At 46.2% G+C, this 18974-nt stretch overlaps 1 protein-coding gene across 1 annotated transcript in view; it reads left to right on the forward strand.

Annotated features, from left to right (window-relative positions):
- The window catches only part of itgb5 (integrin, beta 5), a 210649-nt gene that overhangs the window by 63568 nt on the left and 128107 nt on the right, over positions 1-18974 (forward strand). The window contains exon 10 of the mRNA XM_072473441.1: positions 5869-6298. Coding sequence (XP_072329542.1) covers positions 5869-6298 — 430 coding nt within the window. The remainder of the gene's footprint in view (positions 1-5868; positions 6299-18974) is intronic.

Here is an 18974-nt window from a genome sequence, read left to right on the forward strand (position 1 = left end):
AACATGTGCTGCATGGATTTTCTAGAAGTCAGTGAAAGAGAGGTAGGAGCTGCATTTTCTGTCAACAGTTTACAATTTGCTACAATTTCCATTGATCCTGTTCCTTTCGCACGATGTTGTGAAGAAGAAGTTTGCATCTAAAGAAATCAATAATTTGTGGAGCAACAGCAGCAACAACAACATCAATAACAGTCATAAGCCAAAACACACAATACTGGACAATCTCAACAAGTCTGACAGCATCTGTTGGGAGGGAAGGGAGCTAATGTTTCGAGTTTGGATGACTCAAAACGTTTTGCAAAGAGTCATTCAGACTCGACACATTAGCTCCATTCTCTCCCCACAGATGCTGTCAGCCTTTCTGAGATTGTCCGGTATTTTCTATTTTTGTTTTGGATTCCAACACCCGCAGTAATTTGCTTTTATCAACAATAACAGTCAGTTTTGCTGTGAGGAAACCCAGGGTGAGGTCATCGACTGGGGATAGGATAGGTTCATGGGGGTTGATGATTTATGCATTGCTGTGGAGACTCAGGGAGACTTGGGGTCTTATTGAAACTTACAAGATACTACGAGGCCTGGATAGAGTGGATGTGGAGAGGATGTTTCCACTTGTAAGAAAACTAGAACCAGAGGACACCATCTCAGACTAAAGGGACGATCCTTTAAAACGGAGATGAGGAGGAATTTCTTCAGCCAGAGGGCGGTGAATCTGTGGAACTCTTTGCCGCAGAAGGCTGTGGAGGCCAATTCACTGAGTGTCTTTAAGACAGAGATAGATAGGTTCTTGATTAATAAGAGGATCAGGGGTTATGGGGAGAAGGCAGGAGAATGGGGATGAGAAAATATCAGCCATGATTGAATGACGGAGCAGACTCGTTGGGCCGAGTGGCCTAATTCTGCTCCTATGACTTATGGGTATGGGGGAGGGGAGAAGTTCACAGGCAGAGCTAAATGTTAATAGGATCCAAGCTGCAAGATGAAGCAGAAACCAAGACACAAACCTTATTTGATAGAGGGGGTTTATTGTCTTTGTACAGTTTCCCAGCTCTCCTCCCACACACCAGTGTTCCAGTTGTCTCTTATTCATACTCTTTCGGAAAAGAAAGTAAATAAATTAAAGACAAATGAGAGGGGGGTGACAGCCCCTGGTGGGGCACTGTAACTAAAACATAACAGCGATAGGAAACTTAATAATTAAAATATTCTCCCCGATTTATAGGAGTTCATACTACTTAGTTTAACAATGCTCTTCACCTGTGTACCCTAACAATATAATAAACTCAGCATTAACACTAGTGTTGTATCTGTCCAATTCAGATACTTCAACCAGCTCCTTAATTAAAGTTTACCCAGATGTCTTTATTTATGAGTAGATCAAAGTGCGGACACGGATATAATGCAACACACTTTATTAAATATAGTTAACCCGTAAATTACCCACTATTCATACAAGAAACACCCAGGATTCGACTATAATACCCGCAAAGGTGGTTTGGTAAGTTGTAGATCTGATCCCTGAGACCCCCTGGTTCCTCTTTGTAAAGGTGATTCATGCTGGCTGTTTCTTGCTTGCTTCCTTCTGGTCTGGTCAGGGTCACCTCACACACCGAGTCTTTGCTTCGAGTCTTTGCTTCGAGTCTTTGCTTCGAGTCTTTGCTTCGAGTCTTTGCTTCGAGTCTTTGCTTCGAGTCTTTGCTTCGAGTCTTTGCTTCGAGTCTTTGCTTCGAGTCTTTGCTTCGAGTCTTTGCTTCGAGTCTTTGCTTCGAGTCTTTGCTTCGAGTCTTTGCTTCGAGTCTTTGCTTCGAGTCTTTGCTTCGAGTCTTTGCTTCGAGTCTTTGCTTCGAGTCTTTGCTTCGAGTCTTAGCTTCGAGTCTTAGCTTCGAGTCTTAGCTTCGAGTCTTTGCTTCGAGTCTTTGCTTCGAGTCTTTGCTTCGAGTCTTTGCTTCGAGTCTTTGCTTCGAGTCTTTGCTTCGAGCCTTTGCTTCGAGCCTTTGCTTCGAGCCTTTGCTTCGAGTCTTTGCTTCGAGTCTTTGCTTCGAGTCTTTGCTTCGAGCCTTTGCGCCGAGTCTTTGCTTCGTGTCTTTGCTTCGAGTCTTTTCTGCTAGTCTTCTGCTTCTGGTGTCCCTGAGATGCCTACTTTTATCCCCTCCCCGCCTTTCCAGAAACTTCTCTGGCTTCCGACCAATGAGGTCTCGGGAGGGGGTCCCAGCAGCCAATGGTCCGGTTGATGACCATTTGACAGGCCTTCTGAGCCCACCCCAGGTGTCCCTTCTCTGGTGGTGTGGGCTGCACATGACCTGTTCCCATAATCATCGACATGGGCCACCATTACATGTGAGAACACCACCCACAGGTACGCGGTGCACACTCGTGCGACTCGGCCAACGTTGTCTACCTCATACGCTGCAACGGCTGAACGGACATCGCGGGACAATCACCAGGCAGGAATGTTCCCTTCCAGGCAGCAGTCAAGGGCATTCAGCCTCTGATCTTCGGGTAAGCGTTCTCCAAGGTGGCCTTCAGGACGCGCGACAATGCAGAATCGCTGTGCAGAAACCGATAGCCAAGTTCCGCACGCATGAGTACGGTCTCAACCGGGACCTTGGATTCATGTCACATTGTATTCACCCCCCACCATCTGGCCTGGGCTTGCAAAATCCTACCAACCGGTCACACAATTCACTGTCAACACAATGCCGCGGCGCCAACCCCTCCGGCGCCGGCCTAGCCCCCGGAAGTGATTACGCAACTTCTGGTTGGCCCGACGCCAGAGTGGTTCGCGCCATTCTTGGCGCGGCGTCGGGCCAACCCGCCAATCCCATCCAAGGTAACAGTAGATACTCTCGGCGACGGAATGTCTGGCTCGATCTGGGTACGAACAACAGACTTCCTGAGGTTTGACTGTAGTATGATTTTAAAATGACCACACTAGAGACATTGGACAAGGGGGGGGAGAAGTTTGGGGGTAGTGGGTGGAGAGCTGGGAGACATTGGATAAAGAGGGTGGAAAGTAGATTATGAGGGCTGAAGAAATTGGGGGAAGAGGGCACCTAGTGTATTGGGCCTGCGAGATTGGAGAATGAAGGGCACAGGATACCGGGGGCTGGAGAAATCTGGGGGGGTGAGGGAAGATTGCAGGGAGCCATGGAAGCCATTAGACCATGTGTGAATGGGGTGGGAGGATCCGATCATTTGGCTTGACAGGGAGCCACATGTTAACAACAAAGAGGAGGCAGCGTAAGCAGGGATGGAAAGAGAGGTCATTGCTTGGGTTGGTTCTGGTAACAATTTGGATAAGTAAGAGCTAAACCAAATGAGAGCAATTCTCCTGAGCTGGACAATGGAGCAAAGTCTCTCTAATTTCCACTATGCACTGCACGGTCCCTTTAAGACTGCTACATGGTTATGCATGAGCGAATTTTAAAGGGAACAATTCTTTTGGTGTTTGGTAGAGGAATGCAGCAATGGAGAAAGGTCATTGGTGGAGGATGGTGTGATTCAACCATGTCAAAGACTGCAGAGGGTTTGGAAGGGAGAGGAAAGATAGTGCTTCATTGTCATAGTCACAAAGGATTCATTTGTAACTTTGAATCCGACGATTATTCTGTCTATTTTGGTGTTGCGGCAGGGAAAGAAACCAGATTGAATATGGATTTGGGAGACAACATGCTCAAGGGGGTTGAGAGCGGAATGCAATATTGGAATGGAGAGGTAGCTTGCACATGCAGAGGGATTGATCAGAGGTTGCCTACAGTACCAGAAATATAAATTCCAAGCCTGATCATCCCTAAAATATAGTTGGTAACTATTAGTACTTCTGACCTTTCTCAATTCCTCCTACAGCTATTCAGTAAAATAAAAAAGGCATTGAATAACAAGCATGCAGCCGTGGATTGTTTGTGTTACTGCAAATCAAAATTCTTTCATGGTTGGCTGCAAATTCTGCATTAACGTCAGAACGGATTTAGTGTAATGATGCTAAAGGCTGTGGTATAGTATTTTGATTTGTTACAATCCAAATAGAACATAGAACATTACAGCGCAGCACAGGCCCTTCGGCCCTTGATGTTGCGCCGACCTGTGAAACCACTCTAAAGTCCATCTACACTATTCCCTTATCGTCCATATGACTATCCAATGACCATTTGAATGCCCTTAGTGTTGGCGAGTCCACTACTGTCGCGGGCAGGGCATTCCACACCCTTACTACTCTCTGAGTAAAGAACCTACCTCTGACATCTGTCCTATATCTATCTCCCCTCAATTTAAAGCTATGTCCCCTCGTGCTAGACATCACCATCCAAGGAAAAAGGCTCTCACTGTCCACCCTATCCAATCCTCTGATCATCTTGTATGCCTCAATTAAGTCACCTCTTAACCCTCTTCTCTCTAACGAAAACAGCCTCAAGTCCCTCAGCCTTTCCTCATAAGATCTTCCCTCCATACCAGGCAACATTCTGGTAAATCTCCTCTGCACCCTTTCCAATGCTTCCACATCCTTCCTATAATGCGGCGACCAGAATTGCATGCAATACTCCAAATGCGGCCGCACCAGAGTCTTGTACAGCTGCAACATGACCTCATGGCTCCGAAACTCAATCCCTCTACCAATAAAAGCTAACACACCGTACGCCTTCTTAAAAACTCTCTCAACCTGGGTGGCAACTTTCAGGGATCTATGTACATGGACACCGAGATCTCTCTGCTCATCCACACTGCCAAGAATCTTACCATTAGCCCAATACTCTGTCTTCCTGTTATTCCTTCCAAAATGAATCACCTCACACTTTTCTGCATTAAACTCCATTTGCCACCTCTCAGCCAGCGCTGTAGCTTATCTATTTCCCTCTGTAACGTTTAACATCCTTCCACACTGTCCACAACTCCACCGACTTTAGTGTCATCTGCAAATTTACTCACCCATCCTTCTACACCCTCCTCCAGGTCATTTATAAAAATGACAACAGCAGTGGCCCCAAAACAGATCCTTGTGGTAATGAAATGAACAAGATTCAGATTAAAATAATGCCGATATTCAATTCCCCAATTTAGAGTGAATCATATTAGGTAAAGACAGCAGTGACGATGTTAAAATACACGTTGAAAGAAAGCTGTGAAAGTCCAGAGTCTATCAGTTAGAAAGAAATCATGATGCCTGCCCTTCATTGAGCATGAATAAATGTGTTTTACCCAGAAGGATTAAGGATTAGACAGAACTGCCAATATAATACAAGGGTAGAAGTGCTGGCACAATGTACATTGAAATGTAAAAAGATAACGTTGGAAGTCCAGCTGTTTCAATGCTGACGGGCGGCTGCTGTTTTAGTTAGCTCCAGCCACCGCAGTAAGTTTAACTCCTTGGATACTTGCCTACACAGGCTGAAGTTAAAGTTGCAGCCAGGGTCTAAAAACATCAGATCCTGACCTACATGTTTAAGGAAAGTGCCACAACTTTTTGGATGGATTAGCTCCCCATCCAGAGGCCTCAACAAAAATTGTATTCAACAGGATCTAGTTGGCTGAAAGGTGGACATTTTGTCTGCCTGGTGGAAATTACTATTTTTTTTAAGTTTAAAAAAAATACAGACAGATACAGTTAAAATCTTCCATTGGTTTTTAAACAAAATAATTTGGTTTTGAGAAGATATATTTTTGAGTTACGCGATTTTCTGTAAATAATCTGACACAATTAATTTAGGACTAAGCATCTTCGTTGTTCACTGAAGCTGTCTAGTCCTCAAAATGCACTGTCCAAAACGTTACTTTAAAAATAAGGGAGATAAGTGTAATGCAAACATGTTGAATTTATTGTGACTTTGATCTCTGTATAGTATTGCTGTATTTAATAATGTTCTTTCTATTCAGGTGTCTTTTAATGTCACTGTGGAAGCCAGGAGCTGCCCAGAGGATCAGATCATAAATAGCTTCACCATTAAGCCAGTTGGCTTTAAAGATTCATTGAGTATAACCGTTGGTTATGTTTGCAACTGTGACTGTACATCAGAGATGAAAGCCAACCGCTCCAAGTGCAGTGGTAATGGAACCTACGAGTGCGGGATCTGTAAGTGTGATCCGGGCTTTCTGGGAGCCAATTGTGAATGCCAGGATGGAGAACAAAGTAATGTATTCCAAACATTCTGCCGTGAAGCAAAGGGAAAGCCGATCTGCAGCGGCAGAGGGGAGTGCAGCTGCAATCAGTGTGCCTGTTATGAGAGCGAGTTTGGAAGGATTTATGGGACATTCTGTGAATGTGATGACTTTTCGTGTGCTCGGCACAAGGGCATACTCTGTTCAGGTAAGTTCAAATTCAACATGTTTAATTACAACATAAACTGGTGTGTATTTGCTTTAACCCTTTGCCCTTAACGAGAAATGTTTTGTTCTGGGGGCAAACTTAGCTGTTAATATCTGTGGGGGGGTTTCTGAGTGACAGATAAAGGATTAATCTGACACCATTTTGCAGGAGAGTAAATTTCACAATTTACACCCGTATGGACAATTTACACCCGTATGGACCATATATTTTCCAAAACTAGGAAAGGTCACCATGAAACCTCAGTAGGCTTGATTCCTGAGAATAATAATCGCTTATTGTCACAAGTAGGCTTCAATGAAGTTACTGTGAAAAGCCCCTAGTCGCTACATTCCGATGCCTGTTCGGGGAGGCCAGTACGGGAATTGAACCCGCGTTGATGTCATTGTTCTACATTACAAGCCAGTTGTTTAGCCCACTGTGCTAAACCAGCCCCATAATAATAATAACCTTTTATTGGCACAAGTATGAAGTTACTGTGAAAAGCCCTTACTCACTACATTCCGCCACCTGTTCGGGTAAGCTGGTACGGGAATTGAGCCCACGCTGCTGGCCTTGTTCTGCATCACAAACCAGTTATCTAGCCCACTGAGCTAAACCAGCTCTAGTTTTTAGACAGCTCTAGTTTCAAGCCACATTCATTCCATGGCTGCAAATCATCACTATTTATTTGGTGGAAAGTTAAGTGTGAAAAGCAAATTTCAGCCACACGTAAAAGTTTCAACTGTTCCCAACATGGCAGTTTTAGTTCCCATTGGGCACATGCCCAGTGTTTCTGATTCATTGATTCCTTGCCATTGTATGTACCATGAGCTCCAATACCAAGGCCCGACTGGATGACAGTTTTTATTTCCCCTGTGAAGATTCAAACTGCATGAGGAGAGAAGATTAAGTTTTGAGATATTTTTTTGAAAGGGAGCATTGTCACCTTTGTTTCTAATTTTCTGTGGTAACTTGTATGGCATGTGAACAAGGATATGTACTGATTGGAAGCCCATTCTGTATTTCTCTTTGCTGAACCTTGAAAATCTGTGGGTCATGATCTTAGCCTTCACAATAGCTATCCACTCCCCCCTACCCCCTCTTTGAGTTTGTGGGGTCTGTAAGAGAACATTCTTTAGAAATCTACTAGACTGTTCCCAGGTCTGATAGTGTTTCCTTTGTAAGGGTAGGGAAATGGATCCCTGTGGAAATTCAGTGCAAACGGCCTTGTTGGGTGTATCTTGTGGATGGTCACAAAGACAAGCTAATTTGACATCTGTTATATCTGTCAACACGGCAGCTGCCTCGACTCATCTGCTGCTGCATTCTGCATTTGTGTCTTTTTTTATCTGTAGACTTGACTGCCACAGTGCACTTGTGGCTGGCTTCCCACACTCTAACCTCGATAAACTAGGATTCATCCAAAACTCTGCTACCCTGGCCATACGCTGATATAAATGGCTCCCAGTCATGCAATGCCTCAGTTTTAAGTTCTCCTCTCTCTGTGGCCTCACCCCTCTCTGTACCTGTGATCCCCTCCAGCCCTACAACTGTCTGAGGTGTGTGCACACCTTCAAACCTCTTGAACATCTCACATTTTAATCGCTTCACCATTTGCCACGTTCCGCAGCTCTGAAATTCCTCCCCTACTACATGTCTCCACCTCTTTTTTTCCCGTTCCTCCTTGGAGACGCTCTGTAAATCCTAATCCTTGACTTTTTCACACCTGCCTTAATATTTCTTTCTGTGCCTCAGCCTCAAATTTTCTTTTTTAAGGCAGAATTTAATGCTTGACTCTGTGGCAAGACTGGTGGCAGTTGCCTCGTGGCAGGAAGCTCTGTGGATGGCCTTTTGCGTCCATCTGCCAATTGAGGCCCTCAAATGGGAAATTAATGCCCATTTAGGGGCCTCATCACACCACTGCTGCTATTATTCCAAAGACAGGCGGGACGGGGGCAGGGGTTCATTGTGCAGGGAGGCTGTCAACCTAACCTGATTGAGGGACCTGGGATCAAGAAAGCGATCCTGTGGAAAAGAAGGATCCACTGAGAAAAGTAAACCCCCCCACTTACTACTGACCTGGCCTCGGGGCTTTTGATCCTGGAAGGCCGGCATTGCCAAGTTTGGTGCTTGGGTGGCATAATGTGGTGGGCTGTCCCTGAAAGAATTGACAAAGGGCCACTGGCCCTCGAGCAGGTGGACGAGAGTCTCATCTTCTCTATCAAATACCACTCATAATGTTTCTTTGAAATGCCTTGAGATGTTTTATTACATTAAAGGCATTGTATAAGTACACATTGTTGTTGTAATTGAAAAGAGGATAACTATAGATATAAAACACAATTAACAACAGCTTGGTATTTAATTGGGGGCTTTAATGTTCTTCAGAGGAAGAGAGAAAAAACATTGTGTTCTTCTGAGGGTGTTCAGAGATGATAGAAGATTTGGTTGAAGAGATGTATTTCCAGACACTAGAAAGTAGAGCTGAGTCGGTCTGTTCTGTGGGTGGAACCAAGCGAGGGATGCACTGAAGGCTGGAATCAGAGCGCTGAATGAAATGGAGGGGACCTAAGGCAGTTTGAGACGATATAGGGATTCAAGGGGATTTTAAATTAGACACATTGGGACCATTGTGAGTTGGTGATTGGGACTTGCTGCTTGACAAGAAATTAATGATTGACAAATTTAGCCAAGTTAGTATTTATGCAAATATGAGTTTAGGAGGCTGGAGTTAGACATTGGGGAAATTGGGTTGAAAGTGATGGCAGTATACCTAGACGTTGCAGGTTCCGGGGTTTAGGTGTTTTAGTAAGCTCAGAGAAGGAGGCAAAAGAGGGGGAGGTGTGGCGCTGCTAGTCAAGAGCAGTATTACGGTGGCGGAGAGGATGCTAGATGGGGACTCATCTTCCGAGGTAGTATGGGCTGAGGTTAGAAACATGAAAGGAGAGGTCACACTGTTGGGAGTCTTCTATAGGCCTCCAAATAGTTCTAGGGATGTAGAGGAAAGGATGGCGAGGATGATCCTGGATAAGAGTGAAAGTAACAGTGTAGTTATTATGGGAGACTTTAACTTTCCAAATATTGACTGGAAAAGATATAGTTCGAGTACATTAGATGGGTCGTTTTTTGTACAGTGTGTGCAGGAGGGTTTCCTGACACAGTTTGTTGACAGGCCAACAAGAGGCGAGGCCACATTGGATTTGGTTTTGGGTAATGAACCAGGCCAGGTGTTGGATTTGGAGGTAGGTGAGCACTTTGGGGACAGTGACCACAATTCGGTGACGTTTACGTTAAGGATGGAAAGGGATAAGTATACACCGCAGGGCAAGAGTTATAGCTCGGGGAAGGGAAATTATGATGCCATTAGACGTGACTTGGGGGGGATAAGGTGGAGAAGTAGGCTGCAAGTGTTGGGCACACTGGATAAGTGGAGCTTGTTCAAGGATCAGCTACTGCGTGTTCTTGATAAGTATGTACCGGTCAGGCAGGGAGGAATGTGCCGAGCGAGGGAACCGTGGTTTACCAAAGAAGTGGAATCTCTTGTTAAGAGGAAGAAGGAGGCCTATGTGAAGATGAAGTGTGAAGTTTCGGTTGGGGCGATGGATAGTTACAAGGTAGCGAGGAAGGATCTAAAGAGAGAGCTAAGACGAGCAAGGAGGGGACATGAGAAGTATTTGGCAGGAAGGATCAAGGAAAACCCAAAAGCTTTCTATAGGTATGTCAGGAATAAGCGAATGACTAGGGAAAGAGTAGGACCAGTCAAGGACAGGGATGGGAAGTTGTGTGTAGAGTCTGAAGAGATAGGCGAGATACTAAATGAATATTTTTCGTCAGTATTCACTCAGGAAAAAGATAATGTTGTGGAGGAGAATGCTGAGCTCCAGGTAAATAGATTAGATGGCATTGAGGTACGTAGGGAAGAGGTGTTGGCAATTCTGGACAGGCTGAAAATAGATAAGTCCCCGGGACCTGATGGGATTTATCCTAGGATTCTCTGGGAGGCCAGGGAAGAGATTGCTGGACCATTGGCTTTGATTTTTATGTCATCATTGGATACAGGAATAGTGCCAGAGGACTGGAGGATAGCAAATGTGGTCCCTTTGTTCAAAAAGGGGAGCAGAGACAACCCCGGCAACTATAGACCGGTGAGCCTCACGTCTGTAGTGGGTAAAGTCTTGGAGGGGATTATAAGAGACAAGATTTATAATCATCTAGATAGGAATAATATGATCAGGGATAGTCAGCATGGCTTTGTGAAGGGTAGGTCATGCCTCACAAACCTTATCGAGTTCTTTGAGAAGGTGACTGAACAGGTAGACGAGGGTAGAGCAGTTGATGTGGTGTATATGGATTTCAGCAAAGCGTTTGATAAGGTTCCCCACGGTAGGCTGTTGCAGAAAATACGGAGGCTGGGGATTGAGGGTGATTTAGAGATGTGGATCAGAGGTTGGCTAGCTGAAAGAAGACAGAGGGTGGTGGTTGAAGGGAAATGTTCAGAATGGAGTTCTGTCACAAGTGGAGCACCACAAGGATCTGTTCTGGGCCCGTTGCTGTTTGTCATTTTTATCAATGACCTAGAGGAAGGCGCAGAAGGGTGGGTGAGTAAATTTGCAGACGATACTAAAGTCGGTGGTGTTGTCGATAGTGTGGAAGGAAGTAGCAGGTTACAGAGGGATATAGATAAGCTGCAGTGCTGGGCTGAGAGGTGGCAAATGCAGTTTAATGTAGAGAAGTGTGAGGTGATTCACTTTGAAAGGAATAACAGGAATGTGGAATATTTGGCTAATGGTAAAGCTCTTGGAAGTGTGGATGAGCAAGGGATCTAGGTGTCCATGTACATAGATCCCTGAAAGTTGCCACCCAGGTTGATAGGGTTGTGAAGAAGGCCTATGGAGCGTTGGCCTTTATTGGTAGAGGGATTGAGTTCCGGAGTCAGGAGGTCATGTTGCAGCTGTACAAAACTCTGGTACGGCCGCATTTGGAGTATTGCGTACAGTTCTGGTCACCGCATTATAGGAAGGACGTGGAGGCTTTGGAACGGGTGCAGAGGAGATTTACCAGGATGTTGCCTGGTATGGAGGGAAAATCTTATGAGGAAAGGCTGATGGACTTGAGGTTGTTTTCATTAGAGAGAAGAAGGTTAAGAGGAGACTTAATAGAGGCATACAAAATGATCAGAGGGTTAGATAGGGTGGACAGTGAGAGCCTTCTCCCGCGGATGGAAATGGCTAGCACGAGGGGACATAGCCTTAAACTGAGGGGTAATAGATATAGGACAGAGGTCAGGGGTAGGTTCTTTACGCAAAGAGTAGTGAGGCCGTGGAATGCCCTACCTGCTACAGTAGTGAACTCGCCAACATTGAGGGCATTTAAAAGTTTATTGGATAAACATATGGATGATAATGGTATAGTGTAGGTTAGATGGCTTTTGTTTCGGTGCAACATCGTGGGCCGAAGGGCCTGTACTGCGCTGTATTGTTCTATGTTTTGCTGCCACTGCAGTGAACTTGCTTTAGAGGTAAGGCTCATCCTTAGCATGAAATGTTTATAATGAAATGCCTTGCATCTTTTTTCATTGTGGCTGTAGAGTCAAAAACCTATGTCTTCCTATTGGTGTAAATCTACCAGGAAGTAAAGTGGAATGTAATTCAGGATTGATTTAGATTGATTTCAGTTTATTGTCATGTCTACCGAGGTACAGGGAAAAGCATTGTTCTGCGTACAGTCCAGACAGATCGTTCCATACATGAAAATCATCGGACATACGATAGATACAGAATGTAAATACATAAATACATAGACACAGACATCGGGTGAAGCATATGGAGTGTAGCACTACTCAGTAGAGAAGATGCATGGAGAGATCAGTTCAGTCCTTAAGAGGGTCATTCCGGAATCTGGTTACAGCGGGGAAAGAGCTGGTTTTGAACCTATTAGTGTATGTTCTCAGACCTTTGGATCTCCAGCCCGATGGCAGAGGTTGGAAGAGAGAATAACCCGGATAGGAGGGGTCTTTGATTATGCTGCCCACTTTCCCAAGGCAGCGGAAGATATAGACAAGAGTCAATATATGGGAAGCGGGTTTGCGTGATGGACTGGGCTCTGTAGTTTCTCTACAATTTCTTACGGTCTTGGGCTGAGCAGTTGCCATGCCAGGCTGGGATGCTTTCTGTGGTGCATTTGTAAAAATTGGTAAGAGTCAATATGGACATAGCTGAATTTCCTTAGTTTCCTGACGAAGTATAGGCGCTGTTGTGCTTTCTGGGTCATAGCGTCGATGTGGTCGGACCAGGACAGATTGTTGGAGATGTGCTTATCTAGGAATTTGAAACTGTCAACCATCTCCACCTCAGCACCATTGATGCAGACGAAGTGTGTACGACACTTCACTTCCTGAAGTTGATAGCCAGCTCCTTAGTTTTGCTGACACTGAGGGGAAGATTGTTGTCATTGCACCATGCCACTAGGTTCTCTATCTCCCTCCTGTACTCTGACTCATCAATGTTCGAGATCCGGCCCACTAAAGTTGTGTCTTCAGCAAACTTGTAGATGGAGTTGGAGCCAAATTTTGCCACACACTCGTGTGTGTGTGTGTGTGTGTATAGGGAGTATAGTAGGGGGCTAAGCATGCAACCTTGCGTGATCCCGGTATTGAGGACTATCATGGAGGAGGTGTTTATCCCGACTGATAGTTGAATAGTGCGCTGTCACACATGTATAATGGCTTGTAAATTGAAGGGGAAAGCTATTGGAATTGTTTTTGCCGAAACAAAGATAAAAACATTTCAGGTTTGCAGCAGCACAGAATGTTCTTACGTTGTTATCAGTTGTTGTAAGCAGTGAGACCGAGATCAACCTGTTTTGACATGAGGCACTCGAGGCTGCAACAACAGATTTCCACAGGATAGGACAAGGAATATGTCGGGCTGCACAGTCAGTACCAACTTACCGCTTTGCAAGTCCAGAAAGCACTTTATTGACCTTGGCAGAACAGGCAATGTAAGATGAACTCAGCTAAACTTCACATAAATGTTAGGATCGCTTTAGAGATAAACTGGTCAGATGATATTCAGCAAATTGAATGGCAGACTTTCCAAACCTAATTTCAAAACCTCTTTTCAAGAATGGTTTGTGCTTCAAGCAGGAAACCATTCCTGCCCAAAGCACATACTACACGTTTAGATGTGCAGTGTGCAGGATATAAAAATTAAATGGTCGAAAGATCATGTGCAACGCACACCTAATGTGGTACATATTGCTGTAAGTTTTCACTGGGAGTGCAAAGACAGAACTGTACACTTATGTGTGAACTGGGGGGTTTGAATTCTAATGGAAAGAACTGAAATTAAATCATATAAAAAGACTGATAGAATATAGCTTGCCAGATAGCTTGGGCTATAATGGGGCTATGTCCCTACTCCAGCGTAAAAACTCTGGCGTTTCACTCTGGACGTTCCTTAAGAACGTCCTGAGCGATTCTCCTACCTGCAGGGGACTGGCAGGGCCCTGGAATGCTTCTCACAGTTCTGGCTGCGGATACGGGGCCCCGCATCTCCGGTCGGGAGTCCGCGCATGCGCAAGGCGGCAGCCTGCAGCAGCCGCCCCATGGGACATTGTGGACTCGGACTGCAGAGCGGCACCAAAAATGTAGGCCCCGCTGAGATCGCATGTGCCCGCGGGTCCGTGACACCCGATCGCTCCCCTGGCCCTCCGTGAGCCCCCCCCCCGGTGATGGATCTCCCCGCCCCCCCCCCCCACCAAAGCGGCTGCGGACCCGCGTTCCTTTTAAAAAAAATTTAGAGTACCCAATTCATTTTTTCCAATTAAGGGGCAATTTAGTTTGGCCAATTGACCTACACTGCACACCTTTGGGTTGTGGGGGCGAAACCCACACAAACACAGGGGGAATGTGCAAACTACACACAGACAGTGACCCAGAGCCGGGATCGAACCTGGGAGCCTGGCGCCGTGAGGCAGCAATGCTAACCACTGTGCCACCGTGCTGCCCTCCACCTGACGTTCCTGATGGCCGATAGTGGTTAGAACCACGCCGCTGGGAACTCGGACAGTTTTACGTGGAGAATCGCGGGGGGGGGGCTCTGTCAATGACCTCCTACCCCGCGCCACGTAGTTCGCACGCAAGAGACTCCCAAGTGATTCTCCAGGCACCGGAGAATCGCGGGAGTGGCGCTGGTCCCGATTTCCGGGTTGACGACCATTCTCCGCCCCCGCGACGAATGCGACATCGACGCGGAAGCTCGGAGAATCCAGCCCCTGTTCTTTCTTTGAACTGTGTGCCTCTGTCTGCGACTGACAAGGTTCATCCCCACTAATGTATTGCAGGCACACAATAGGAACCTCTCTGACTTCTTCATGAATTCCTTGTATTAAGAGTGGCCACATTTGAGTTTTTTGAATGCCTGAATTGCATATTTTCTAGGTGACCACCTTGAATCTGTGTGTAAAAGTGAAAAATCATGTTTTAGTGGGATTGACAAATGTGTTTCTGTTTATATGTGTAAATAGGATTTTCTCTGCAGTATGTGGGAACACGAGGCCCACTGAGGTCCCATCAGGAATTGCAAAATAACATGAGACATTCCAAACTAACATTAACAAGGGCTAGAGTTTTACAGGACCTGAGGGAGTGCGCTGGAAGGAGGAAGGGTGGACATAAAAACTGGTGGGGTGGGGCAAGCTAACGCTGGCATTTTAGCAGCGGTGGGAAGGTGGGATACGGCCTTCCCACCTTTAGGCCAAATGAAGGCATTTAAGGGCGACTTAAGGACTACTTCCTGCCACCACGTGTATTTTCAAGCAGCAGATGGGCACTTTGCTACATAAGGAGTCCATCAGAATACCCTGTCGACGCCATTCACGGTGGTGCTGCTGGAACTGCAGGCCATCCGTTTGGCTGGCAGCTATGGGAGTTGGGGGTGTAGCCATCTGGGATGGCCACTTACAATAAGGAACAGGGAAGGTCGCAATGCACAACGGGAAAATGGGCAATGCAAGGTTCAGGCAGGCTCAGAGCCTGAATGTATATCTGTGAGCGAGGAATCCAGACGGTATCGAAACCCCCAATCGATTAGCATTTTGATGGCCCATCTCCGCCCGCCAGACAAAGGACTGATACTTGAGTGACCGATACAATCCCAGACATTTCGGCGCCACTCCCTGTACTCTGGAAGCGTGAACAACAGGGTCAATGACCGCTTAGGACACGCCCAGCCATCAAGGCATCCGCCCCTTTATTGGTTCAAATCGAACACAGTGATCAAGAATTACCCAATTAATGGGGTCCAAACTGAAGGACCGCCCAAAAGAACGCAAAAACCCCCAAGGATAAAGAGAGAGACCATCATGTGTTCGGCCTCTCTTGGACCTGGCGCTCCGGCAACATCTACTTCCAAGTGCAGCACCACCAGAAGCAAGTTCAAGTTCAACGCCCGCTACCAGACGGATGAGCCCTTCTGAGCAGCAGTTACTTCTACACACCCAATAGACCCAGACGCAAACAACGGCCACTGTTCCTCTGACCTAAGCCGGGCACCTGAAGTTAAGTACAGGTTGACATAGTTGATAGGTGTAGTTTAACTGGTAGTGTTTATGTTGCATGATAATTGTGTGTGTAAATAAAATACCCTTGATCTTGAACTAACTAACTTGTGTTTGGCTCTCTGATCGATACCCGGTTGAACCTTGTGGTGGTATCATTTGATACCTGGCAACTCTGAGCAATATAATATAGATATCAAAAGAAAGAAGGGCAACCTCATTGATTGCCATATTTACAGCAGGTAAAAAAGGCACAGGGGAGAGTATGGTGGTAACCACCTTTAAAGCGGAAAAGGCCCCGATTATAGGCAGTAAATGATCTGGGGACTGTAAAATCAAGTTGCGACTTACAAGACCAACGGATGTCAGGTTGCCCTTGACTTTCTAATCGGTAGATGGAGGCCATCGCCACCCATAAAATCCCAGCCAAGATGGACAATGCATGTCTGTCCTAAAACATATTATTTTTCTATCAGCAGACAATACTAATTAGTCTTGGGTTGCATGTGGTACCAACCAATTTGAATGATATGTACTATTAGCATGGTTTCAACAGTACAGGATTTCTTCGACAGCTGTCAACCTCCATGCTTTCCACAGCTATATTCCTCAGATATAAATCCCCAAAGCTTTGCAATGTCAGATTCTGAGATCCCACCTCTTGTAATGGTTCCAGAGTTTTTGTTTACAGTGGTAGCATTCCTACCTCTGTATTCAGAAACGCCGGTTTTGATTCCCCCTGATGGCCATAAGAGGTGCATAATTTTGCCAAACAGGTTAATTATCAGTCTGCAAATCCTTCCAAAACACCTGTGGTAGGTGCTAAGCACAGGAGAGTCATCTGGTTGGCCAGAACCTTTAGAAAGCAATGGTAAACCTTGCTAAGCATAAGTATAGACTAACACTTGAAAGTCCATAGTCATAAACATCTTCTTGGGGCATGGTACCTGAAGGGAGAGAGAGGGTTCCCGACCACATCGCTCTATCAAACAGGATTATGACAGCTGATGAAAAAAATCCAGTGAAAATAAAATGGGTGTATTGCCATGACTCAAGCTCCGGCCTATCAAATGGGAGTGAAATATTCAACTGCTTGAGCTACCTGGGCTACCCTACTGGCCATCAAGATTTCCTTTGTCGCCACTCACCACCTGACATCTTTGACCTTGTGACAAAGCAGCTATATTCCTCAAACTTATTGAAAGTTATGACAAAAAAATGGCAGCACGGTAGCACAGTGGTTAGCACAGTTGCTTCACAGCTCCAGGATCCCAGGTTCGATTCCCGGCTTGGGTCACTGTCTGCATGGAGTCTGCATGTCCTCCACATAACAGCATGGGTTTCCTCCAGGTGCTCCAGTTGCTCCCACAGTGCAAAGATGTGCAGGTTAGGTGGATTGGCCGTGCTAAAGTGTCCAAAAAAAAAGGTTAGCTGGAGTTACTGGGTTATGGAGAGAGGGTGGAGGCGCGGGCTTAAGCAGGGTGCTCTTTCCAAGGGCCAGTGCAGACTCAATGGGCCGAATGGCCTCCTGCACTATAAGAATTCAATGATTCTACGATAAAGTTTGTAACTGATCAATGAGCGATGTACTTCAAAAAAGGGTTAGTAGACATTATGGTGGATTCTCCATTGCCGAATGCCGCGCTGTGAAACTAACTGCAATGTTTAGAAACATCTAGCTATGGGTGGCATGTGGTGCAGTGGTTAGCACTGGGACTGCGGCGCTGAGGATCCGGGTTCGAATCCCAGCCCTGGGTCACTGTCCATGTGGAGTTTGCACATTCTCCCCATGTCTGCGTGGGTTTCGCACCACAACCCAAAGATGTGCTGGTTAGGTGGATTGGCCACGCTAAATTGTCCCTTAATTGGAAAATAAAAATAATTGGCGACTCTAAATTAAAAAAAAAACATCTAGCTATAATTGACAGCTCATGACCACATCAAAAGCAGTTAAGTGCTTTCTGCTGAGAAAAAAGGAAGTGAAAGCACTTAACTCCTGGATGTTTAGAAACATTGTGGCTAGTTTCACAGCAGGCTACTTGAGATCCATTCAAGTGTTAAGGGAAATTAAATTAAACTGTCCAGACATTGGCTGCCTGGATGCTGTCAATTACAGGCTACTAAAAGCTATTTCTCTTTTAAGTGAATAGAAGCCTTGCAGATCAAAGGATCTGAGGGGGTTTAAAGCCTTGTGCTGTCATTTTGGCTTTCTAACAAGATACAGCTGCTGCTCTCCAGACACCTGCCTGAGGTGTAAGGCACAGGGGAGTGAAAAAGCTGTGATTTTCTTGCTGTTTCTGCCTGGACCTCTTTAGCTTCCAGGCAGGGGTGACTGAATTGGGGCAGAGAGGGAAATCTCTCTTATGTGGGGGGGTTCCTGTATGAGGTTTCTGGTGGGAGAGGCAGGGAGGTGGGCAGGATTTGCATTGAGGGGAGAGTAGGCCCTTCAATGTACTTTGGGGGCAACTACCTTAAGTACTTCCCCTTTGGCCCACCACGAAGTCCACTCTTTCAGGACCATGCTGGTAATCCACACCCACATGAATCCAGAGATCACCCCCTGTGAGAATCAGGCCCTGGCAATCACAGGGTTATCTGAGGAGAGAGCAGTCACTGACAGCGAGGTTGGCCTGAGCTACAGAGGTGAGGATCCACTGTCCCGCACCCCGCCAGCCACTCAAGGGTTCATCCCGGAGGAGAACTCCAAGAAGACCATCATCAAAGCGTCACAGCTGTCACCCCCACCTTCCACCAGCGTAGAGACACACACCTTGGTGGGCGACATTAGTGGACAGGCTTCTGGGGCACAGTCTGGTGAGCATCACACAGTTGCTGATGCACATTAGTTGGAGGCAAGAACATCCAAGGGAGACAGCAGCCAGAGGTCAGGACTCAGCTAGGTCCCAGTCAGATGCCGAGCCTCTGGGCAAGGTTCTCTCAGAACCGATGCAGATGACAGGCCAGAGCCGTGTCATTCAGGAGGGGGTGTCAGCGACATTCCAGCGACTGGAGAGCTGATTGGAGGAGTCCCAAAGGCTTCGGGCACAGGAGATGGTCTGGCAGTGCGTGGCACCAAGGCCAACACTGCTAGGGTTAGGGACCGCAGTGGAAAACCTGG

The sequence above is a fragment of the Scyliorhinus torazame genome, chromosome 2 (genome assembly GCF_047496885.1).
Source record: "Scyliorhinus torazame isolate Kashiwa2021f chromosome 2, sScyTor2.1, whole genome shotgun sequence".
In the NCBI taxonomy this organism is placed as follows: domain Eukaryota; kingdom Metazoa; phylum Chordata; class Chondrichthyes; order Carcharhiniformes; family Scyliorhinidae; genus Scyliorhinus; species Scyliorhinus torazame.